Source organism: Solanum tuberosum, unplaced genomic scaffold (assembly GCF_000226075.1).
Source record: "Solanum tuberosum cultivar DM 1-3 516 R44 unplaced genomic scaffold, SolTub_3.0 scf00106, whole genome shotgun sequence".
NCBI lineage: Eukaryota > Viridiplantae > Streptophyta > Magnoliopsida > Solanales > Solanaceae > Solanum > Solanum tuberosum.
The window spans coordinates 844,793-870,772 of record NW_006239032.1 but is presented as its reverse complement, the minus strand read 5'-3'; the positions used below and the strand labels follow the sequence as shown (position 1 = coordinate 870,772).

The window sequence follows — 25,980 nt, the reverse complement described above, 5'->3', positions numbered from 1 at the left end:
GAAGCCCCACCGCCCCCCCCCCCCCCCCCCCAAAAAAAAATAAAATAATAATTAATGAGTAGTAAAAGAAAATTGATTTTAATTTCACTTAAAATAAATTGAAAACTGAAATAAAAAATAGTACTAAATTTATACAAAAAAGAAAGAAAAACTATCTACTTTTTAGCATAAATATTTTAGTATTTTGAATTAAACAATTCAAACTTCATATTAATAAATAAAGTTTTTACATTAAAAACCAAAGTAATGTATTAATTAGAATTAGTACATACCCCTATTAATATTATGAAGTTAAACACTTTATATGTGCAACATTAAATTGTAATAGAAATATAATGGTAAAAAATAATATTAACTATTCAATTTGGTGGAAAGAGAGTAAGAAATGAGTGCAACTTTGTAAACTCTTGGTGTGATGCATTACTCTCATTGTTGAAAAATTATATCATAAAAAATATTAATAAATATCATTTATATAATACTTCTTTAATTTTTTTAATAGAGGATTTTTTTTTAACTAATGAAAAAGTTGAAATGGTGTAAAAAGTATTTATAGAAAAAAAGATAAAGACAACACAATGGAAAAATAAATGGTCAAGATTTATTTTAATTTTTTACAATTATTATAATTTATTTATTTTTTACCTCTAATTAATTAATCATTATCTGTTAAAATAATAAAAATAATCCCTCCCCTTGTTGTAGATAGGTTATAACAATCTTTACCATTTACTTTTCAAAATATTTGTGATTGTCTAATCTTTTTTTCTTTTCTTTATAAAGACTTCTTTTATAAATTTCTTTCAACTTCTTCATTGATTTCTTTTATCTAAATTAAATTTTAAATAAAATCTCCATAAAAGTATAGTTTTAAAGAAAGTATTCGCTCTATATTCTTGAATTGATGTTTTGTGATATTGTTTTTCAATAATGGTATTAGTCCATCACATTAAGGGGTCGTTTGGTAGAGTGTATTAGGAAAAATAACGCATGCATTAGCATTGTGTATTACTAGTACCTTGTTTGATACTCTTTTCCAACCTATGTATAACTAATGCTTACATTAGTTGTACACTCTATTGTGTATTAAGGTGTGTATTGCTAATGCCATGAATTTCTAGGTATTAGCAATGCAATGGTTTTAATGCATGCATTAGATTAACTAATGACAAAACCACCCTCTAAGCCTAATAATAATAATAATAATTATAATAATAATAATTATTATTATAATAAATATAATAATAATAACTATTATTATTATAATAATAATTATTCTTATTATTATAATTATTATTATAATAATTATTATTATAATTATAATAATATTAATTATAATAATAATAATGTGGGGGTATTTTTGTAAACAAATATTTTTTAATAGTCTTTATACAAGGCTTGCTATTTCCAATACATCAAACCAAACAATGTATAAGAAATAATGCAAGCATAACTAATGCAAGCATTACTAATGCTTGCATTACTAATACATCATATTCAGCATTATTCTTATACACTCTACCAAACGACCCCTTAAGAGTTTATGAAGTTACAATCATCAAGTGCAATTAGAATAAGAAAAATACGTGACTCATTATCATTTTCAATCTCCTTGATATTGGATCAATGGTATGAATTTCTATCTAGTTCTTTCATATATTTGTATATATATATACACATTGATATTTTATATATAATGAATTTTAATAAGGTTTGAGATTAGTCAATGATTTTAAGATTTATCTCATATTTATATTTTGTAATTTTGAACACGTTTAAATGGAACTAAAAAAGAAAAACGGATCAAACAAATTGAAACTTTGAGAAATTGATTTCCTCTTCTTTACTTGATCTCTTCCATTATTATATTGTCTTTGCATGCACACTTCCAAGTGGTTCTTTCAATCATTTGAGTCTAATTTTAAAGAAATGTTTGGTATGTAAGAGGACATTTTCAGAACATAAACTATTTTCTTACAATTAAACATTAACACTCTGTTTGGATCATTGTTACCCATTGTTTCATAATGTATTATATTGTATTATACTCTATTGTACTGTACTGTACTGTATTGTATGGTTGATACAATGTTTGGCTAGACTGTATTGTTTGTTGCTGTTTAATAACATTTTTATTATTTGGTTTGATTGTATCGTATTGTATTGTAATTTATAAATTTACTAAAATATCCTTAATTATTCTAGGGTAGGAGGTTTGACTAGAATTAAATAATATAAGGTAAAGGGTAAAATAGTATTATGAAATATTATGTAAAGATATAATTGGAAAAAGAAATTAAGTAACAATGGAAACACACCAAATTGGTTGTTCCATAAAATGAGGGTTTTCATTGTTACGTAACAACGGAATTTAATAATATAATACAATACATTTTAAGTAACAATCAAAACAAACATTATAGGTATAGTAACGATACAATACAATATAATGCGTAACAATGATCCGTGTAAGAAAAACCGTTAAGAAAATTATTAGAAGGCAAAAATGATTTTCTTCGTGCTTATATTTTTCTCAAATAGTCCATATATCTTTCAGATTATTAGAGTATTGAATAGTGAAACAATTTTTTTTAGACATACCAAACACATGACAAGCTGAACATATTTTTCAGATGGAATAAGTATTACCTAATATGTGTAACTTTTATTTTAGTCTAAAATAAATAATTTTATATTTAACCAACTTTTTTTTTTTGTCAAATGTATCTTTATCTAAGTGAATTCTTACATAACTAAGAAAGCATATTAAATGCGTACTAATATTAATTTTATGTTTTTTTACTAGAATTTGAAAAGATTATTTTCTTCTATTCATTTTATGAATGACTATAGAAGGTCCTTTCTTCGGACAAACTAAAATTAGGATTCAATTTTACCATATGAAAATGAACACTGATGTTTAGTTTTCATACAATTGTCTTTTATTTGTATACTATATTTTTTTTTAAAAGTATTTACATTAACAAATAGAGCAAAAAATAATTATTATTTTTAGTTTTAGTGTTATCATCAAGTAACAGTTTTTCAACTAATTAAAGTACTAGTAGCCAATTTAGACTTTAAAATTTCACTAATAAGAATAATTTAATAAATTAAATATCAAATTAACAGTTCATTAATAAAAGTATAAAATGCAAACTGAATAAGCAAAAGTTGAATAAATGAGTATTAAAAATAATAATCATATTTCAGTGGATTTTAAAATGGCATGTTCTTTCTCTTGATAGTATATGTTATTTGTAGTTTTTTTTTTTATCAAACATGAATTGTAATGTACTATTCCAACTGTTTCCCCCTTAATCAAAGGTCTCAAATTCAATCCAGAAAATTTTATTGAAAGTGTCATTCAGAATGTACTCTACAGAGTATAATTCAAATTTAATCGGAGCATTTGATTTATCATCCATTTTTTATTTGGCCATATTATAAAAGTTGGAAGTATAAAGACTGGTCAAAAGGTTCACAACTCATAAGCAACTGAAAGCTCCCACTGAACAGAGCCCATGTGAGTATCAAATGCTCACAGCTCGATCCAATGCACTTTAGTAAATAATCTGGCTAAGAGAATTTAGAATTTAAATTTAATGAGTTCAATTTTAAGATTTGCAGTTAGATATTTATTGGAAAATTGAATTTATGAGTTCTTAAATATAGTAATATCAATATTTTAATAAATTTTAACATTATATTTTTATACACCATGTCAAAATTATGAGTTAAAATAGAACTGTACCCACAAAACTATATCCAGACCTATACGCAATTATTAACAAAAAAACAAACGTAGTAAAGATTCTTCATTGGATATTGGTCAAATGGTACAAAGGCGATTTCATAATCAAGTAGACTCTAATTTGAAATCTCTAATTAAAAATAAAGTATACTACAATCCTATTTGATAGAGATACGAGGAATTTATATAACTTCACTTTTATGTGTTTGATATATAAATAAAAAATATAAATATTTATATATTATTACATTTTTTCCTCTATTTCATATTACTTATCACTTGCTAAATTAAAATAGAATCAATTACATTTTTTCCGTTTTAGAATATGGCTTTTTGAACGTGAACAACTCACAATATTAGCTATACATTTTTTTCAATTTTAGCTATTAATATGGCTTTTTGAATGTGAACAATTGACAATATTAGCTATTCCTATAGCTTATGTATATTTTTTTCTAATTAATTTTTATGTGCATTAATATGACAAAAGGTAAAATAATAAAATTGATCAATATATGATTTTTAGTCATTGTGTAAAATAAAAAAAAATGACTAATATGTTTTTTAGAATTTGCATACTTAATATTTGACATATTGTTTCACGACTCAAGGGACAACTTTACATCTTTTATAAGATGAAAAATAATGCAAAGCGTGCTTTCAATAAGACTGTACACATACTGAATACTATGAACCATGTTAAAAAGTAAATATTTACACGATAAATATAATAAACTTCAGAAAAATGAGTCAAACTATCATTCAAATCGAATTTATAAATAATGACTCGATCATATAAGATTAAATGAATAGTGAATTTAATAAAAGTAATTAAACTTTGGGAAATTTCAAAAAAATGAAAAAAATTCAAATTTAACTAGCATTTGGTAATGTTAATCAAAATAGTATAATATAGATTGTTGCAAAACGAACCAATTTAATACTGGAATAATGGTTTGCATAAAATCAAAGCAAAGAAAGTAGGAAAGAAGAAAAGCATCTCAGATTATAATTCCCCATGATTTTCTTCATTTAGCAATCAAAGTGCAAGGATAACGAATTGGATTACTCATCATTGATGCATTTCTGGGGAGAAAAAAAAAACTATATAAAGAAAAACAAATTTAAAAAGATTGGATCTCAGTTAGAAAAATCTTCTTCAATCCCATAACTGGAAATTCTAGAAAGATAACGCAGTAATAATACTAATCATCACAGATCCAAATCCAAATGGAAAAAACAAATGGTTGATAAAATTAGAAGTTTGAAATGACTGGATTTTGTTAATGTGTATATCAATGTTCAACAACTAGAATTTGAGTTTTGAAAGGGGATCTCAGCTATAGAGAAGTAATCTACATTTCCAATGTGGAATCAGAACTCGGATAAATTATTTATCACATCCTCGATCCCATAACAAAATCAGTAAATTCAACAAAACACAAAGGAAATAGGCACAAATGAAGAAATAAGTATGAACAGTGATAGATTGGATCTCAGAAAAGTGAAATACCAAAAGAATTTATATATCCTCATGTTGAATATTTCAGTATTTTCTGTTTCCTCATAGATCCATTGTAAAATAGAAGGAAAAAACACAGATAAAAAGTGAACCACAAAATTAAACTACAGAAGAAAGAAATAAGGAACCGATTGAGCAGATATTTGAGGAAGACGAAGGGTGACCTGAGAATTTGAGAAACCCTAGCGCCGATGATGAGAAGAGTTGCTGGTAAACGCAATATTTATATAGACTTTGAGAAGCAGAAAGTGTGGAAGTTACGACGGCGTTTAAGAGAATTCTTCGAAATTTAAGCATTTTGGGCTTTGGTAAATATTGTACAAACCCTAGCTGCATAGATAAATTGCAAGACAAGTCCTCATTTAATTTTTTCGGCCATATTCAAACCTTGGACTTCTAAGAATTATTTTCGTGTATCTTTGGATTAGGTTTTTAGCTTAGCTTGAGCATAAATATTCAAATATTTTTGGAAAATTAGATGTGTTTGGTCATAGTTTTGAAAATATATTTAATATTTTTTACAATATTTGAAACATAATTTAAACCCATAAATTCCAAAAATCATAAAAAAAAAAAAAAATGCTTATAAGTTTGGTACAATTTTTAGACTCTCGGTGAGCACACATTTTTTATGATTATAAGTTTGGCACAAAAATACTAAGTTATTGTAAAATAACGGATTGAAAATGGAAGGTAGAATTAAATAGCTTTAAAATTTCTTCAAGATATCAAAGTCGCTGAATTAGGCATTTACAAAATAGCTCTTCAATTTGTAGTAGAAAGAGCATAAAAGGACTAAGGAGTGACATAATTTTCTCCTCTAAACTAGCTCAATATATATTATAATGTTATTTCGGAAAATAACTCAAATTTTAAATTATTCACTTGTTTTTTTTACTACTCATGCTATGAATAGAGTGGGCTTCTAAGAAGCGGGTGAGTGTTGGGAGCCAGAATGTATCTCAATTGATCAAGTGGAGTGACAAAGATCTGCCTCTTGTTATGCATATATATTGATTCATTCACACAACAATTTTTGTAAAACAAAATATTCTCATCAGGCTAATGATTAACGAGTGACAGACCCAAAGTTAGCAATAGGCATTTACCTATAAAGAACTCATTTATATAATCAATTCACATGGCATAAAACAATATCGGAAAAGGGCCTAAATTACCCTTAAAGTATTAGAAATGGTACAAAACTATCCTTCATCTACCTATTGGCTCCAAAATATCCTGTCATCCACCTTTGGGTTCAAAATTGACCACTTATTTAACGGTTTTAAATTTAAACTATTTAAATATGTGGCGCTCAACTATTTGTTATAATTTAATTTATTAATATAATTTATAAACCACCCATTACTAATTTAACCCCACCCAATTAATAAACCCGCCCAACAGTTATGTTCTTCTCAATCAATTTCTCCTAGGTTTATAAGATTAGTATTTTAATAAACCATTCATTCAACATTAACAAACAAACAACCTCATTGGCTTCCAAACAAGACCAGTTAACTAGTTATAATCAACAAATGAATTACAAAGACCATTCATTCAACATTAACAAACGAACAACCTCATTGATTTCCAAACAAGAGCTAGAGATGGTAAATTAGTAATATAGACCAGTTAACTGAGAAATAAGCAAAACATTAATCTTATACACCTAGAAGAAATTTTTCTATCACTCTTACCCATAAAGAACTAAAATTTTACATAATCAATTCACATGGCATAAAACAATATTTACATCAAGAAAATGCACAAGCAGCAAAATAAGAAAACAAGAACCAAAAAAATGAAATAAGAACTGTATCAAAGAAATTACGACAAAGTACAAATTCCGGGAAGATCCAGGTTTTTCATTTTACTTTTCAAAATGTATAAAAATCTTGCTCTCAGCCAACAAACAGCATCACTGTGTAATTTTTTATTTTATTTTTTGAAACAAGAAACAACATCACTGTTTATGCCGCAGAATTATGAACTAGTATCCAGTATCGGATGCAATTATGAAGAAAAGAAACGAAATAACAGTTCATAAGTTTTTCCGGCTTAAAACACTGAAAAATGTTCCCTTGTCATGCATTAGCTGCACTATTGTCCTTATTTTCATTTTCCAAGGTATCAGGTTTGGTGCTGACCGCGGGGGCAGCATCCATCAAGCTGGCAGCAATTGCGGCTTTCAGATCCTCATCTTCTTCATCTAAAAGCATACCTTGTTCCTCGTATTGGCGGTAGGGAACAGATTGCCACTGAGTTTGACCACTTCTGTTACCTGTTCTCTGTGCAGCATTGCAGGACTTGGTAATCCTCTCCGCATCTTCTGGTAACAGCCACTGTCCATATCCACTAGAAGCTTCAGAAGAAGAGATTGGACATTCCTTGGGAAATTTTCCCCTCACCAGGAAAATGCTCCAGCCAAAGCCTTTCAAGGAGTCCAGATATGCTGACAGGTAAAATTTGGAAAGGTGCTCAGGAGCAGGCTTGAGACTGTCAAAGTTGTACCACTCCCCATTTACTTTCCTGATACAGAACCAATGGTTCTGCAAGTGACAGATAAACGCATTTTCCAGTTCTGGGTCAATCTGAGCCGGCTCAGCAACTGGGCTATCCAGTGGAATGATTTGAAGATCCCACACCTCCAGTACCTTTTGCAAAACCTGTAACCAAATTTCAAGCCAGAATTTAGCTTCTAGAGCCAAAGTAGAAAGGTGAATTGAAGGAAATCATTGGAAAAATAGCAATCATAATCACAGGATTATGCAAGTCGTATTCATAGTGTCTCTCTCCACTTAGTGGAAACTAGTTATCTCACATGTTATTTGTCTCTCAAACTCAAACACATTAAACAAAACCTTGTGCTAGATAAAATGATCATAAACTCGGGCTAAAGCTAGATACTACGGGACAAACTAGAGTTCTGCATCTCCACCATTCCACCATAATTTTGTCGTCTGGTATTTCAACTTTTCTCTCGGATTCACTAGCTAGTATATTTAATGTTGACCTCAAAATCATTACTACCAGCATATACATTGAAAAGGTGATCATTCGCCAGAAAGAATGAACAACATGAGAACAAGCAAGAATGCCCATTGCATCGAAGAAAGGAGAAATACAAAAAAGATAACCAGAACTTTAAATTTGAAACAGCATACAGACATGCAATTTGGAACATTACAATTTAATTGGTGGTTCTCAAGAGTCGAGAAACAAGGCCAAGTGACCGGAACAAGTATCACCCTGCCTCTAAACACTTTCCGTGGTAATTACGTTCTTTATAAACTTTCCACACATAAAACATGTTCTTCTTACACTAACATAAACCACAAGGAATGTTGATAATTATTATCATTTCTTTCATATCTGTTGATAAAATAGGTTTGCTGGGCACTTACATTATCACAGAAAAAGGGTAGTTATGATCATGTTGTTTAACCCTTCCATGTCAACTATGTAACAAAAAGGGGACAAGGGGTCTATATAGCATGGGTTTATATAGCATGTGCCTTCATTCACATGATTACTCTTTATATTGGGAGGAAAGGATGTGATATTCGATTATGATACTGATATCAGACAGCACTTACTGTAGTCACAAAGCTACTTCCTATCTTTCATATTTTTTACTTTTTTATTACAGTTATGCCTAGGCCAGTTTGCGTGCATCTCAAGTAACCTATATCAGCAGGTACCAACTAGCTCTTATGAGCAAAGACATCAAGTACCAACTAGCTCTTATGAGCAAAAACATGAAGCTACTTCTAATCAAAACTCTTCCACAACTTACCCAAAGTTATAACAAAAGAAGAAACCAGAGTCATTTGCAAAACAACATTTGCAGAACAACAGGAACCAGAGAAAAAGTTCACCAACAGTTTTGTGAACAAAATGTCACAGAAATATAGTGATTTTCGTCTATATTATGTTCTCTCCTCCTTATTTTTTCTCAAAGTATCACTTTACTTTCTCTCTCTCTCATTTTTTTTTTCTGACAATACTAGTGTGAAGCCAACTTTGCATCCCGAATTATCCATCAAATCCTGCTATATAAGCACATGTATGGAATAAGTCTGTCCCCCAACACTATGGGAGATGACAAGAATTCACCTAGTTTCACCTCTATTTGGATTCAAACTTCGCTAGGTTGTACTCCACCTCTTCTACCACTAAGCAACATCCCAGGGCCTTTTCTTCACTTCCTTGTTTTTTGAATAAAAAGTTCTTTTTGGGTCACATTTAGAGTGTGCCATATTTTTGTGTACTGTGGTGATTAATCACTAGATTAAAAGAATGAATGCAAGACCAGTTCATTTTTAAAAGTTGCTCCCACGTCCCATCAGCACTCAAATTAAATTATGATAGTATTTCTCCTTACAAAAATTGAATCATGTCAAGCATGAAACCAATTTACTTCTTCGATGTTACGTTCAGGAGAATTTCATTATACTGGCATTAATTGCTGTTAATAATCTAGTGTGATTTTACAACATACCTAATGTAAATGCCACTAAGTGGAGTCTCGGAGGGTAGTGTAGTGTACACGCAGACCTTACCCGTACGGCCTTAATCTAGTATGATTCTAGTACCCTAAAATTGAAAAGCCATCTTTAATTTACAATCGTAGAATTCATTATGCTTGGAAGAAAACAGAAAAGCCACAAGAAAATTAGACCTTGTTACCTGGAGAGAATATAAAACCACGACAAATCTTGCAAGCATAACAGGTCTTATAGACTTAAAACTTAAGCTCGGACAAGAGTGACATATGGAGCCTTCTCCTCTTCATAAAGACTCAATTCCTATCCCACTAAATGTTATAGAAACACGATAATTTTGTGTTTCTTTATTGTGCCGGAATTATGATATTCATTTCATTCATAGACACGATATCATCATGTTAAACTTGGATTCTGAGCTCTTTATATACAAGATTTCGTGCAATAGAAGATTGGGTTCGGTGTTCCTTCATAATAAATATTTATAACCTGCAAAACTGGCAAGATGTTTCCTAACTTTATAGGTAAGCAGTCTACACATTATGCCAAATACAATTTCTACAGTCATAGAAGTTCAGTTATGGCTAAGCTAAGTGTTCAGATATTAGAATGCACAACATAAATTCATCCTACAAACTTTACCCAGAAATACAAAACAAATTTAGACCACCACCACACAAAGGTCCCTTAATGGCATGTAATAAAACCAGGTAATCGTGCTACAGAAAAAGGTTTTCAACGTTCCTATTACGTACTGTAGGTGATCATGATAATTCTTTATGTAGGAAAGAAATGACAACATCAACAGAGCATTTACTGCAGTCATATCAAGGTATTTTAATCAAAATTCTTTCACAACTAAAATACCTTAACTCAACTTAGAGTTTTCAAATTAACTTCCAACGTGAGGATTGAAGGGAAAAATTAACCAAAGTAGAAACCAGAGTAATCTGATAGGAATACAAAGTTTTTTCATCAAACTGCTAATGCCCACAAGAGATATAACCACATTGATCAGCTGGAAGTGCAGGGAGAGACCATATCTGAGCCAAATAGAATCAAGGAAGAAATCATTTCCTTCTACAAGAAGTTATCTACAGAACCTGAAGAGTGGAGGCCTTCTGAAAATATTAGCAATCATCCTACCATTACAGCGGATGAGAATGAAGTATTGCAGGCTGCGTTCGAGGAGCAAGAAGTTTTTGAGTGTCTAAAGTGTGTGCTATAGACAAAGCCCCTGGCCCTGATGGTTACACAATGGGGTTTTATCTAAAATGTTGGGACATCATTAAACAAGACATTATGGGGGCATTCCATAATTTTCACTCAACTGGGATGTTTGAAAAAAGCTATAATGCAACTTACATAGCACTGATTCCTAAGAAGAAAGGAGCAAAGGAACTCAAAGACTTCAGACCCATCAGCTTAATTGGAAGCTTTTACAAGCTGATTTCCAAGGTACTGACAGAAAGACTCAAGAGAGTTGTGGATAAATTGGTAGACAAGCAACAAATGGCTTTTATCAAAGGCAGGCAGATAATAGATGCAGTGCTCATAGCTAATGAAGCAATTGATTCCAGAGTGACCCAGAAAAATCCCGGTATATTATGCAAACTTGATATTGAGAAAGCATATGACCATGTGAACTGGGAATTCATTTTAAGTATGCTGAGTCAAATGGGTTTTGGTGGGAGGTGGACCAGCTGGATCAAGTTCTGTATCTCAACTGTGAAGTTTTCAATACTCATTAATGGGTCACCTGAAGGATTTTTCAATGCACATAGAGGGATCAGGCAAGGGGATCCCCTATCCCCTTTCCTGTTCATCATAGCCATGGAGGGACTCAACAACATGCTGAATATAGCTAAGATAACAGGAAGAATTCAGGGATTTGAAGTTAGCAAGGTTGCTGGAAACAGTGTAGAGATCACACATCTGCAGTATGCTGATGATACACTAATTTTTTGTGGGGCTGAGGAGGAGCAACTCTTGATAATAAGACTTATATTGGTGTACTTTGAAGCCATTTCTGGGCTCCATATAAATTGGAACAAAAGCCACTTGTATCCAATTAATGTGGTTCCAGAAATGGATCACCTTTCTCAGATCCTGGGAGGTGCGATAGGCACTTTGCCATCAATATACTTGGGCATGCCTCTGGGGGCTGAGTATAGGTCCATAGATATTTGGAATCCAATTCTGGAGAAATGTGAAAAGAAATTAACCAGATGGAGATCACAATATCTATCCTTGGGAGGTAGACTAACTTTGACTAACTCAGTTTTAGATGCCCTCCCTACATATATGTTATCTATCTTCCATATACCCCAGTCAGTAGTTCAAAGGTTGGATAAAATCAGAAGAAACTTCTTGTGGCAAGGCAATAAGGAAAGGAAAGGTTTTCATTTGGTCAAATGGAAGAACATTATCAGAAGCAAAGAACAAGGTGGACTAGGCATCAAGAACCTTAAATACCAAAGCAAAGCACTCAAGGTCAAGTGGCTATGGAGGTACCATCAGGAGGACCAAGCCCTCTGGTACAGGGTAATCAAGAGCAAGTATGAGCAACTGAACACATGGGTAACTAAAGAGGTCAACACCCTTATGGTATTAGCCTCTGGAAATCCATTAGAATATTCTGGCAGTTTCTTAGTAATCAATTAACTGTCAAAGTTCGAAATGGCAGAAAAACAAGTTTTTGGATTGATAAATGGATGGGTACTGTGAGCCTTAAAGATCTCTTTCCTGACATCTTTGTTTTGGCTCAACACCAAGAGAAAACTGTTGCTGAAATGTGGTCACCACAAGGATGGAATATGATCTTTAGAAGAAACTTGAATGACTGGGAAATTCCCAGAATGATTGAACTCTTCACACTTCTGGAGAGTTTCCAAGGAATCCAAACAGGTGAAGACTATTTATGGTGGCATGGGCACAACAAAGGAAGATACAGGGTGAAGGAAGGATATAAACAAACAAGTCTTAGGGAGAATCAAGACTTCAAATGGCCTTGGAAGCAAATCTGGAGAGTCAAAGTGCCACAAAAAGTGGCATGCTTCACCTGGCTGCTAGCCAATGAAGCAGTTCTGACATTGGACAATGTGGCCAAGAGAGGTATATCTCTATGCAACAGATGCTCCTTATGTGGTAAGGATAAGGAGACCGTAAAACACCTCTTTCTACACTGCAATTTCACTGACCAACTGTGGCAGATTTTCCTTAATCTCAGAGGCATTTCCTGGAGTATGCCTAGCAAGATTGATGAGACTCTTTTCAGTTGGGAGGAGGCTGGAGTTGGGGCTACAAATAGAGAAAGATGGAGGATGATCCCTGCTTGTATATGGTGGACTATATGGAGAGAGAGAAATGATAGATGTTTTGAAAATAGGGACAACAACCTGCAGGAAGTCAAGCTTAAATGTATTTTGCTGTTCTGTTTTTGGTGTATAAATGTCTACTCCAATGAGACTGAGTCAATCATAGATGTTTTAGGGTCCATCTAGATCCTGGTTTAGCATTGGAAAGACTAATCCTTTTCTTCTTTTTTGTAAATATGGTTTTTCAGTAGTACCTAAGTACTGACTGAAATACAAATGTTACTAGTGTCAAAAAAAAGAAACCAGAGTAATCTGCAAAAAGAAAAGGATCAGAGGAAGGACCCATCAAGGGATTTGTTAACAGAAGAGTAACTTATACATAGTGATCACCATCTAAGTTATGTTGACCTCTTTCTTTTTCTTCTCCTTCCTTTTCAAGCTAATCTCTTTTTTTTTCTCATTTGGGTTGGGGTGGTTATATTTAGATCATGCCATATATGTCACATAATATGGTGATTATTTGCTAGATTTAAGAACTAGAATAGCTCCTATTTAAAAATTGAACCTATCAGTGCACAAATTCAGATTTAAATAATGCTGCTCCTTTTTTACTCGAATAATCACACTGAATTAGTTACTTCCTTGTGTTGAGTCAAGTAGTACTACCAAGGAAGAATTTGATTACCTTGCAGGATATTACAGCTAACAACCTAGTATGAACACCTTTTCTGGTGACTTACCCACAGGAGTTTCCCCCACCTTTGTTCTTCTTAACCCTAACTATTACCTTCTGTTGTAGTTTGTTGTCGTTATTTTCTTTTTTTTCCTTCCTTTATTTTCTCACGCGGAAAATAGGATTTTCTTTCAAGTTAGTTTTAAGTCATATGAGTTTAGATCAAGTGCAGAAACCTCGTTCGAATGGACTAAACTAGAAGGTGGTGCTTAACTGCTTTTGGTATAGAGGGGACACCGACACTACTGCCTTAAGAATTGATAGAATCTTGATATCTGGAGAGTGGGATAACATTTTTAGCAATATCAGAGTGACAACTGATCATATCGTTGATATATTGCAATGTGGAGATTCGGAGCAACAAAATCATATTTCAAGTTCGGCAATTGGTGGCTGAATACAGATGGCTTTGTTAACATAGTTAAGAGTTAGGGGACAACATTTTACTTTTCAGGAAAATCTGACTACACCTCCTGTTTCAATTTATTTGACCTACTTACCTTTTTACTTGATTTCAAAAAGAATGACCCTTTCCCTTTCTAGCAACACTTTAATTCCAACTTTGTACCTGACATGTTTAAGACTCCAAGATTAAAGAGCATTTGGGTACATTTGACATGTCTTTAATTTAAGACCACAAGATTTAGAAGTTCTCTTTATTTTCTTTAACTCCCTGCCAAGTCAAGATAGGCCAAGCAAATTGAAACGGAGGGAGTATAATTTAGTTTGTAAAATGAAAACCTTGAAAGGTAAACTAGGGTAGTGGAGTAAAAGCAACAGGCAACCTGAAAGTACAGAAGTCAAACTTTCTCAATCAATCGGCAATGTTGGACAAGGTACTGAAAGACAGAATCTTAGGGAGGAGGAAATGGTAGAGAAGGCAACATTGCTCATGAAGCATGAAGAAATGCTAAAGAATGAAGAAGTGGTTAAAGAATGGAGAGAGGAACACAAAGTTCTTCCATCAACTGCTAATGCCCACAAAAGATGTAACAACATTGACCAATTAATGATCCAGGATGAATTAATATCACAACCACAAAAAATCAAGAATGAGATTATGGATTTTTTTTTAAAAAGAACTCTACACTAAGATTAAAGATAGGAGGCCTGCAAGAAACTTTGAGAATTTTCCAACAACTGAGGAAGAAAAGGAGTTGTTTTTGAGCAGATTTGATGAACAAGAAGTCCTGGGATGTTTAAAAATGTGCATTATGGATTAGGCACCAGGCCCTAATTACTTCACAATGGGGCACTTCATCAAAATGCTGGGAGGTGCTCAAACATGACATCATGGGGTATTTCACAAATTCCATTCTAATGCTTTCTTTGAAAGGAGTTCCAATGCAACCTACATTGCTTTGATTCACAGGAAGTAAGGTGCAAAGAAGTTGAAGGACTTCAGACCTATAAGTCTCATAGGCAACATTTACAACATTATTGCAAAAGTTCTGACTGATAGACTGAAAAGGGTAATGGAAAAATTGGTGGATTCCCACTAGATGACAATCATAAAAGGAAGGCAAATAATGGATGCCATACTTATAGCCACTGAAGCAATGGACTCAAGACAGAAGTGGAAGAAGTCTGGTATTCTTTGCAAGCTAGATAATGAGAAAGCATATGACCATGTGAACTTGAATTTCTTATTAAGCATTCTACAACAACTGGGCTTTGGAGTAAAATGGATAAAATTTTGTATTTCTACTGTCAGATTCTCAATCACTATTAATGGCTCCCCAGAAGGAGTTTTTCCAGCTCAGAGAGGTTTGAGGCAGGATGACCCCTTGTCCCCTTTTTGTTACATAGTTGACATGGAAGGGTTAAACAACATGATCATAACTACCCGTAAATTAAGGGATTTGAGGTAGCCGTGAAAGGTCATTACAGTCAAGAGATTACACATCTCCAATATGCTGATGACACCTTAACAAATGCAGTAAGAGATGATATTTACAAGGACGGGAAGCGGTATCAAACAAGAAGAGCTGGAAGCGAAGCACCCTTTGAAAAGCTTCTATCGGAGGAAGTACTAAACTAGTGAATGAAAGGAAAGATGATGCCCAGGCAAAGTCAACATTATGTGATGCAGTGGTAGAGCAGTTGAGAATTTTGAGAACTATCTTAATTCTTTTGGAAGGGATTTCATGTTCCAATATACATAACTAAAGGGATTCTAAATCTTTCATATATACACAAGAAATGGGTTCTTATGATATTAATAATGTCCTAATTCTTAACAGCAACAAATACTCCACGTAAGAAAAATTAAGAATGTACGACCACATGTGTCTTCTCATAATGACCATCTAAATCTTAGAAATGTTGTGGGAGCTAATAGTTCCCAATCTAAAACCCTTGACATGCTATCAGTTTATCACTCTGAGCTAGACAAGTAAAACTTGTGTGAATCATAAGCAATCCGAGGAGAGAATTGCAATCCATTAGGACTTTAGAGGATTTTCTATTCAACAATAGAGCGAGTGAACTAGTAGATTTGCATCTACCCAAGATTGACTATTCAAGCTCGACTGAGGTTCTAGCAAATCAAGTTCACCTAATTACATGATTGTACATTATACACCATCACTTACACTAGGGCCAAACATATTTAGCATACACATGGCAGGACTAACTAAACCATAAAGTGTTTTTTTATGACGGTAGTGCCCGAGCCAGCTTGGTACACCTCGTCTATTCACGGGCTATTGCTACCTTTCACGAGCACAGGTACCAGTTAGATCGAAAAAAATCACTTAATGTTTTTTGCCTTTGTTGGGATTTGAGCCTGAGATCTCATATAGGCAAACCTCTCTATAAGACTAGGCCAAAAAAAGTAATAGTTCTTATTCTACCAATCTAATACAGACAAACCTCTCTATAAGAGTATCATTTGTTCCGATATGTTTTGATTGTTATAGCAAAATGTTGTAAAAGAAAACATATGATACAACATAACATGAGAAATCAGTTCCACAAAAAACATGGTTGTTATAGTGAAATATTGTTATAGAGGATGGTTGTCACAGAAGGTCTGGATGTACGTGGCTGTCAACCTATAATCACGCTGAAATTCAGCTAGAACAGTTCAAACCCTTCGCGAAGTAGGATTGTGAGTTTTAACACAGGATTTCAGAATGATTTGAACTGTTCAAGCTACTAGTTTCTCATTAAAGCTAAATATTCATGAAAAGAAAAAAAATCATACAATAAAAGCTTGAAACTACAGAAAACCTTTCGCAATTTCCTTATCGTTCTTAGTTTTGAATTAACATTAGAAGCTAACTAATACTGACTCATTGAGTTGCGCCATTAGTCACCCAAAGTCAAATACAGCAAAACAAAACATCAAAATAAGCAACTTACGTATCAATTTTCCTTACAAAATACAATCTTTACTTCCATGTGCTCAACAAAAAGTAAAAACATCGACTACTCATTAAGCTTTCATTCATAAAATTGCCCCAAAATCACAAGACTTCAATTTTCAATTAGCATAAACGCATAAAACAAAGAAACCCAAGTGGGCAGCCAGCAGTGAAGAGCTGAAGTAACAATCTTGGAAACAAAAGTCCGAATCCCAGCAAACTACAACAGTCACTAAATCATTCACGTCTACCTAGGGCTTGGTGGCACATTTTCTGATACATATACCAGTAGATTAGTGGAAGTGCACCTAAACTGCTTAATCTGGCCCAGACCACCATGTTATTCGAACTAATTATTCAAAAAAAGAGGAGTAGACAAGGGAGTGAACCTGGATGCTGAAATCTCCGTCAAGGGAAACATTATGAGACTCTTCGGGAACAAAGTCGCCGCTGCCTTGAACCATCATCTGCCGCTCCGTACGGTCGAGATCGGAAGCAACCGCCGCCAAATCGAACTCTGAGAAGAAAGGCCCTTGTAAAACGGTGTTCACACAATGTACAGCGCAAAGCTTAGATTCTTGTACCTCGTGGTACAACATCCCTCCATTGCTAACTCCTTCCATTCTTCCTCCCTACTGTTTTTTAGCCTTATCAGGAAGCCAAAGTAACCTTAGGTTAGGGTTTCGATCAGCAAACTGCTATTTTCGTTTTTTAAAAAAATATCTGTGGAAATAAATTTAAGAAATTGGAAATGTAAAGAAGTTTATTTGGAAGGTAGAACTGGTGACACTTGAGAAGTACAAAAACAGTTTTTGGTAACTCCCTTTTTCTTAATTGACACGTCTCCTCATACTCTCCGCCACAACTCCAAAATGAAGGATAACATAATCGGTGTAGCTCCTGCGACTATCATGATAAGTTGCGTCGAAGTAATATTGGGATTAAAATAAACAGTAAAAGTAATTAAGTTAACGCTCATTTATTGTGGATCTACTGATTTGAATGCTTAAATTTATTTCACTTTAAATAACTGAGTGCGGTGCTGGAATGGTTTCATCCTAAATTAAAGATTTTGAATTTAAGTTCGAGAAAATTTTATTAGGAGAGTCACATTTGAATTGACACTGCCATGTGTGATCCGAATTTAATTGACACTTTAATGTAATTTCACGGATCTATAAAGGTTAACAAAAATTCACAAAATATTTATCATTTCAATTTTTCGAGTTTCGTGTGTTTTTTTTAAAGTGAAGATGGGCACAAAGGTTTAATAAAATGTGTGCGTTTTCTATTTGAATTATCACTAATTATTTATCAAAATACACTTCAATTATTGATTATTTTATATTTCTACCTAAAGGATCACCATCGTTCAGGTAGCTAGTAAAAAAGAACAATTAATAGTTGAAGTTGTTTTTAATAAATAATTGGTTATGATTCATATAGGAAACGTGCATGACTGATAGCTCATATATAAAATTCGAAAGGTGTATTTTAACCCTTTACTTTTATTATTGTATTTTTTTTCTTACTAGTATTATTACTGTTTTTTTTTTCTTTTATTATCAATATTTTTATTCTGTAATATTTCATTGTAACTTTTACTTTTGTATTTATCAGGTTTATAAAATTACTCCATAAAGTAAAGTAACTTTTGGAAGACAAAAAAATTTGATGTTCAATTACACTAAATTGAATGACCACTTGAGCAATCAATTTAATTTACCAAAAAGGACACCAATATATTTTTAGTTAATAGTCATAACACTTGATAAGAAGATTATTTATAAAGATATTCACATCGTAAAAGCTTGAGAGATATCTAGATGAAAAACATTTTAGTGGTCAAAGAGATGTAATTTGAGTTACAACTTAATACAACGATAGTAACATATTCAATGTAATTCGATGACTGAAGTATGATGATGATAAAATATATGTAAATCTTATTGATATCCTTGTGGTCAGAGAGTTTTTTTCAAAAGATTCATGACTCAAAAGAGAAGAGAGAAGGACAAAAAGAGAAATGGCGGAAAAATAGAGGAAAAAATCGAACCATGCATGCAACAGAAAAACGAATATTACAATGAATAGCAAGATACAAAGCAAATAAGCATACTAAAACATATAAAATAATAAGAAGCTACATGAATACTAAATAATACTACTTGTAAGAAAATATGTAGAGGCGACTTGACTATCCCTCCTAGAGTGCAACATCATTTGGTTATCTACTGCCCTTCTATCTCAATCGTTGACATCCATACCTTCTTAGAGTCGCGTTCTCTGTAAGATGAAGTGGCGTCATAGCTTTCCAATCACATTTCCAATTCTTCTTCACCTCACCTTTCTTAGCTCTTGCGATAGCTAACCTCTCACACCTTTTTAATGACACATCGCACACCTCTTCTTCACATGATTCCAGAATCAACTTAGTCTCGCTTTTCTTCTTTTGTTCGTTATGGAAGTCAATGCTGCCACCTTATTTCGTATTACTTAGTTTCTATATATATCCCTTTTTGTATGCTCACACATTCATTTGAGCATCCTTATCCATGTGATAGTCATTTGATGGACGTGGACGTATTTGATTGGCTAACAATTCACCTCATACATCAAAGTTAATCTAACAATCACTCTATAGAACTTATCTTAACCTTTGAAGACATATTTTTATATCACATTATCCCGAAAATGAGCCTCCATTTTACTTTTTTCACTCAAGTATGATGTACGACATCCTCATCAATCTCACCGTCTCCTTGAATTATAAAAATACAACAAGTTTGAGTCTCAACAGTTTCTTAATGACCATTATCTGGATAAAGTTGTCATAACCCAATTTAATGAAGTTGTAAGGGCGCCTACATCTTATTATAATTTGATAGATGAATCAATTTATATTAAATCATTTATTATTATTAAAATGACGACAATGAAGAATTTAATTTAATAAAAAATCATGATAACAAAGCCAAATATCAAAAGTACAAAAAACACATTAAAAAAGAAGAATTGTAGATGTGAGGCATGAGCTTTGTTGAAGACAAATAACATGTCAGAAGTGGTGAATACATTATCAAAAAGGAAATACACCAAAAAGAAATAAATAAAAATAAAGGAAAGTCAGTTGAACATCTCATCCTAAAATCTCTTTCAACTTTCTAAATACGATAATGACCTCCATTAATGTTGAGATAATGATATACCCTAAAAAATGCATCAAGTATAATATGAACACAAAAATCAGCATATACTCAAGAATTTTGATCTATAATGCAAGAAAATGATAGCCTAATAAAGGCCAAACACATAAACAACCTCTCAAACTTGCCCTCATTTTTCATTTTGGCACTCCAACTTAGCCTTATTCCATTTTAACTCTTATACTCCATTTTTTCTGTACCATTTAAACACTAATACTAATTTTTATGATTTTTATTTATGTTCTTCAATTGCAATTTCTTATTTTAAAAAATAGACATGTGTCTGTTAATTTTCATAAAAAAATTAAACATTCGCGAATGAACATAAATTTTTTCAAACAATAATATTATTTTTTGAGATTTCTCTGTATTTTTGCATGAAAGTAAATTGACGAAAGTTTTTTGATTTTCTTTCTTAAACATTCAATTAAATTAAATAACACTACTTAATTATTTTTTCTTATCATCTAGGCTATCTAAATTTAATGCAAATACTCACTTTTTATTTTTAATATAAATCACTACGAATAAAAAAACTCATCTTCAATACGAGTAAAAAAAGACTCTTGTTCATTGCTAATAACACTACTAAACAATGTTAAAAACTCGACTGACTTTGTTAGATTGTCGGTGATTTTTTAGAAAAAAAACCAACACAATTTTCGTCGGTTATTTTTCACACAAAACTACATAAAACTCTTAAAAAGAAATTATTTTTTTTTAAAAGAATTATTTTTTGTTAATTTTTATTTTTTAAAACTAAAATTAACTGACAATTGTCGATTTAAAATAAGAAGTTGCAATTGAAGAATATATATATAAATAAAGAAATCATAAAAATAGTATTTCGTGTTAAAATGGAACAAAACTAAGATACAGTGCCAAAATGAAAAATGCGGATAAATTAGAGGGATTGTATATGTGTTTGGCCCCTAATAAAAGACTATAAGTTGACAAAAAAATGAAAAAAAAAGAAACTGCTTTTTCTAATGGTAAGAAAAAAAGAAAAGGAGAGAATGCATTAAATTTCTTAAAAACTAAAGGCAAAAGGGTCTGGTGGACCCTTCTACTTGAATGAGTTTGTATCGTGAACCCTTCTACTTATCCATTTGTCATCTGAACCCTTGAACCCATCTAAATTCAATATTCTAAATACTTTTTAACCCTTTAGTTGTGTGTGTACCACAAACGCCTGACACGTAATTTTAAAAATAATTATAAATGACACGTGTATATACACCACTTCATGTCATCTTGATATTTTTATTATATTTAATTAATATATTTCTGATTTTTATTTGTCTTTTTGCCACCAAACCCACCACTTTCCCCCACAATCTCATTTCATTTCTCTTTCATCTTTCTTAAAAAAAAATAATTCAACCTCTTCTACTCTTTTCATTGAAGAAAAAACTCCAGTAGCAGAAATCATGGCTCAATCAAGGCAATCTGTCTTTGTTTTCATCTAAGTCGAAGAAGAGAGGTTCACCGCAACATCTGTGTGTGGCTATAAATACCCACATTTTTCTTTCTCATTTTTTTCTTCATTCCCACAAAATTGTTTGAGTATTTTTGTTGGTTTTGTTCGATTTTCAATTTATCTATGTAAATTTTGTAACTTATTTGTATGTTGTTTAGTCTAGATTTAATCTTCTATCTATGTCTTTGTTTAATTTTTAGGTTTTTAGTCGATTCATACTAATTATGTTGAATTTTTTTGGGAATTTTGTTTGTTATGCTTTCAATTACATGTTTCATGATTTCTATAGATTATAGGATTCTAACAAAAATAACTTTCATGATGATGCAGAAAACTACAATAGGATCAACCACAAAATGAAGCAAATAATTAAATGACAATGCATAGAAATAAAAAAGGAGTATAACGATGGAAAAAATGGAGAAGAAATTTGGGGAAAGGAGATCGAAATAGAGGCCAGAAAAAGCTCAAATTTGTCTAATAATGGTGTTAAATGCATATGGGGAAGAAGATGGCTTTATAAAACCCTAATGTGGCTATTAGACCCATTTAACCAGATCTCACGCTCCTCGGGTGTGTGTATCACACGCTCCTTTGTTGTGTCTGCCACATAGGATGCTAAGTCAGAAAATGTGTTTAAAATATAGTGTTTCAAGGAGTTCAAGAGTTCAGTTGACAAATGATTAAGTAAAAGAGTTTAGAATACAAACTCATACAAGTAGAAGGGTCCATCAGACCCTTTTGCCAAAACTAAATAATAGAATCAAACAGAACCAATAAAAGCACTACACATATACCATAAGTAATTGCCATGATTTAATTATAATAATTGATTTTTAATTTCTGGGTACTTTTCTATTGAAGTTTCTTGTTGAGCAAGTTGAGAGCTGAGACCATTTTACCTTTCTCCGGCGAAATTCAAGTTCTCTACATTTCTTTCTTTGCCGGAACCCTAAATTTTAGTGTCTGGTTTTAAGGTATTCTCCTTTTCGTTATGCTTGACTTGTTTATTCAATGTTGTTAGGTTACATAATCTACTATTTATTCTTCTAACTTAGTGCTCAATGCTGGATCTAATTACTTGAAACTTCAATGATTAAGTTAATAGTTTCTCTGAGATTGATAATTTTTTGATTAGGGATCATCAGAGAGAGAGATGCTGGTTGAGCTTTCGATTAGTTCTACTCAAGTGTTATAGTTTTGATTTTTGCTGTTTATTGTCTTCCCTGGAGCTCGTGCATAACGGGAACTTTAGTGCACCGGGCTACCGTTTGCCATTATTGTAGTTATAGATACTACTTAACTATACCTCTTAAAAAAACCCTATGATTTGCGAGGATTTTAATGGGCTACCTACCATTTCCTACCAACAACATAGGTACTGAGTTACTCTGTTCAACAAGGCTTGGACAGTGTGGAAGACATTACCTAATATTTTTGCCTCAGCTGTGATTTTAACCTGAGGTCTCGTGTTCTCAACTGACCAATAGGTCATGCCCTTGGGTGCCATTTGTAGGGAATTATTGTTATGCTTGTCCTTTTGGAGTCCAATGAAGGATTTTGTTGTCCAATTTGAAGGACAGAATGGTTGAGAATAAAACGAAATCAAGAGACACACAGTTGGTGGTGTGTGACTTGTATCCGTTGAGTCTACCACCAATATGACAACATACTTGGTGTCCATGCTTCATAGTAGGTGATGCACATGATAAGCTAGAGAAAGTGAATGGGTAAATTCAAGCAACTATGCATCATAAAAGAAGATAGCATGTCATAAGCTCAAAATCAAACAATGAACATTCAATTCCAAGCTAGTTGTTGTTGGCTCGGCAGTATTAATCCTCATTATTGTTCTTCTCCATTTAGACCCATTTATTCCAACGTTCTATAAATTAGGTTTTCTAACCTTAGAAGCTCTCTATGTGTTCTACTGATGTACAAATTCTCAACAAGATTAAATAGACTTTTAGCAAATATTGGACTAATGGAAGTGTACCAACAAGACTAAGCCAGTTTCTTTTGAGTATCAAAAGCCAATAAGGAAATGATTATGAAGGTGAAAGTGCACGACAGAGCACCTTACTATTGTGGGTCTACATTAAAGCACTGAAGTTGTAGTATTCATAATGGATGTCGCATTGTAGTCTTGTGACTCCAAACTGTCTTGTGGGGTTCTTATGAACATGACTTCTAAGGACTGAGGTTGAAGAAAGTGCATTGAGAGGGAAAATGCTAATAAATTGACAATGTGATCCACTAGAAAAAACTGATAGAAGGTGGGGAAACTTTTGTATTGAGCATAAAAAGAAGAAAAAAGGAGGAGCTGTGGGTTATATTCCTTTTTGGAGTGCAGGGCTCTAAATCTATGTTTGATATGCTCTAATCAATGTTTCTTTGAGAAATCATGGCATTAGATCTGTGCAAAAGTAGCAAAACTGCATCTTGAAAGGCTGCTTCAAGGAATGACTGTCTTTAGATTGTTTTAAAGAGCCACAACAAGTAAAAAAAAATATTTTCTTTTCATGGGATTTTATGGACAGCCTTCACTATGTTTTAATGTGACGAGTTTGGATGCTATCTTCTAAGCAAAAGTTAGACTACCCCCAGTTGCAGAACTATTTGACATCTAGATGCCTCAATTAAGTTGATAGAGTAATGCACAATATCCATAAATGCTGATGGCATGACCTGGCTGCTGAAAAGAGGCATTACTAATGTAGAAGGTCTAAACAAAAGGATTTTTGTCATTTGAGTTATCAGTTTTTCTTTTGATAGGAAATGCATGTGCACCAAGGAATTGCCATTGATTTAGTGAGTGGTTTATTTATGGCATCATTTAATGTACAGTCAAATTCCCTTCGGTTAAATTTATCCTGTTTCAAATGTGTGTCATTGTGGCATCTGCCACTTGAGGACTTTGTGCTTACAATTGTTTGCAGGAAGAAGTTCTTCTTGAATTCATACTACATGTACAATATAAATTACTTAAGGAAATCTTGACTGGTACCCTAAAATTGTTTTGGTATTTGTTGCAGAATTCACAATGTCAAGAAGATATGACAGCCGCACAACTATCTTCTCCCCTGAAGGTCGTTTATATCAGGTTGAATATGCAATGGAAGCTATTGGAAATGCAGGCAGTGCAATAGGTATCTTAGCTAAAGATGGTGTGGTGTTGGTAGGTGAAAAGAAGGTCACTTCAAAGCTTCTCCAGACCTCGACATCCACCGAGAAGATGTACAAGATTGACGACCATATTGCCTGTGCTGTGGCTGGAATGATGTCAGATGCCAACATCCTCATTAACACTGCGAGGGTTCAAGCTCAACGCTATACTTTTGCTTATCAAGAACCAATGCCTGTTGAACAACTAGTTCAGTCTCTGTGCGACACCAAGCAAGGCTACACACAGTTTGGTGGGCTTCGTCCATTTGGTGTTTCCTTTCTTTTTGCAGGCTGGGACAAGAACTATGGCTTTCAACTGTACATGAGTGATCCAAGCGGCAATTATAGTGGTTGGAAAGCTGCAGCAATTGGGGCCAACAATCAACCAGCACAGTCAATGTTGAAGCAGGACTACAAGGATGACATGACAAGAGAGGAAGCTGTTCAACTTGTTTTGAAGGTGCTTAGTAAGACTATGGATAGCACTAGTCTTACCTCAGACAAGCTTGAACTGGCAGAGGTATTCCATACCAATGGTAAAGTCAAATACCAAGTGCACTCACTGGAATCTGTGAACAAGTTGCTCATACAGTATGGATTAACCCAACCAGATCCAGAGGCCGCCTAAAACACTTTTCTGACTTTGAGCATGTTTCAGCTATCTGATTACTGGATAAGCTGTTCACTGACTTGTCCATAAATTCATGCCTAGATATTTTCTGTCTTTATTCACTTCCTTAGATGGCAAAGTCCGCTGCCTTGTGCTAATGAGAAATTGGAAATACATTTGGGTACTTTTTGGTGCTTTAGTAATAGGTGTGGTGCAGTCTCCTATATGCTTGTTATGTTTGATAATGATATTCTGACTCAGTGCTGGGTAATAGTCGAAAACATGAAGCATTAGAGCCCATCACCTTCAGTTTTTTA

At 32.9% G+C, this 25,980-nt stretch overlaps 2 protein-coding genes across 6 annotated transcripts; one reads left to right on the top strand and one right to left on the bottom strand.

The window, feature by feature from the left end:
• Positions 1-7,180: 7,180 nt before the first annotated feature.
• Positions 7,181-18,075, bottom strand: LOC102589779 (ataxin-3 homolog). The gene is made up of 2 exons (XM_006349412.2): positions 17,592-18,075; positions 7,181-7,945 (listed from the first exon to the last, which is right to left on the bottom strand). The coding sequence occupies exons 1-2, from the start codon at positions 17,823-17,825 to the stop codon at positions 7,364-7,366; spliced, it is 816 nt and encodes a 271-aa protein (XP_006349474.1). The 5' UTR covers positions 17,826-18,075; the 3' UTR covers positions 7,181-7,363.
• Positions 18,076-21,726: 3,651 nt separating this feature from the next.
• Positions 21,727-25,866, top strand: LOC102589450 (proteasome subunit alpha type-4-like). 5 transcript variants are annotated; one of them, XM_015309591.1, is made up of 3 exons: positions 21,727-21,891; positions 22,753-22,865; positions 24,924-25,866. In XM_015309591.1, exon 3 carries the CDS (start codon positions 24,932-24,934, stop codon positions 25,679-25,681), a length of 750 nt encoding a protein of 249 aa, XP_015165077.1. In that variant the 5' UTR covers positions 21,727-21,891; positions 22,753-22,865; positions 24,924-24,931; the 3' UTR covers positions 25,682-25,866. The 5 variants fall into 5 exon arrangements, with proteins under 5 accessions (XP_015165077.1, XP_015165076.1, XP_015165078.1 ...); XM_015309590.1 differs by having other exon boundaries at positions 21,727-21,907; XM_015309592.1 differs by lacking the exon at positions 22,753-22,865.
• The last annotated feature ends 114 nt before the right edge of the window (positions 25,867-25,980 follow it).

Excerpts from the sequence above, each read along its gene's own strand:
- LOC102589450 (XM_015309592.1), top strand. The coding sequence starts at position 24,932 with ATGTCAAGAAGATATGACAGCCGCACAACTATCTTCTCCCCTGAAGGT.
- LOC102589779 (XM_006349412.2), bottom strand. The coding sequence starts at position 17,825 with ATGGAAGGAGTTAGCAATGGAGGGATGTTGTACCACGAGGTACAAGAA. Across the intron at positions 7,946-17,591 it reads ACGGAGATTTCAGCATCCAG|GTTTTGCAAAAGGTACTGGA; the intron begins GTTCACTCCCTT and ends ATTTGGTTACAG.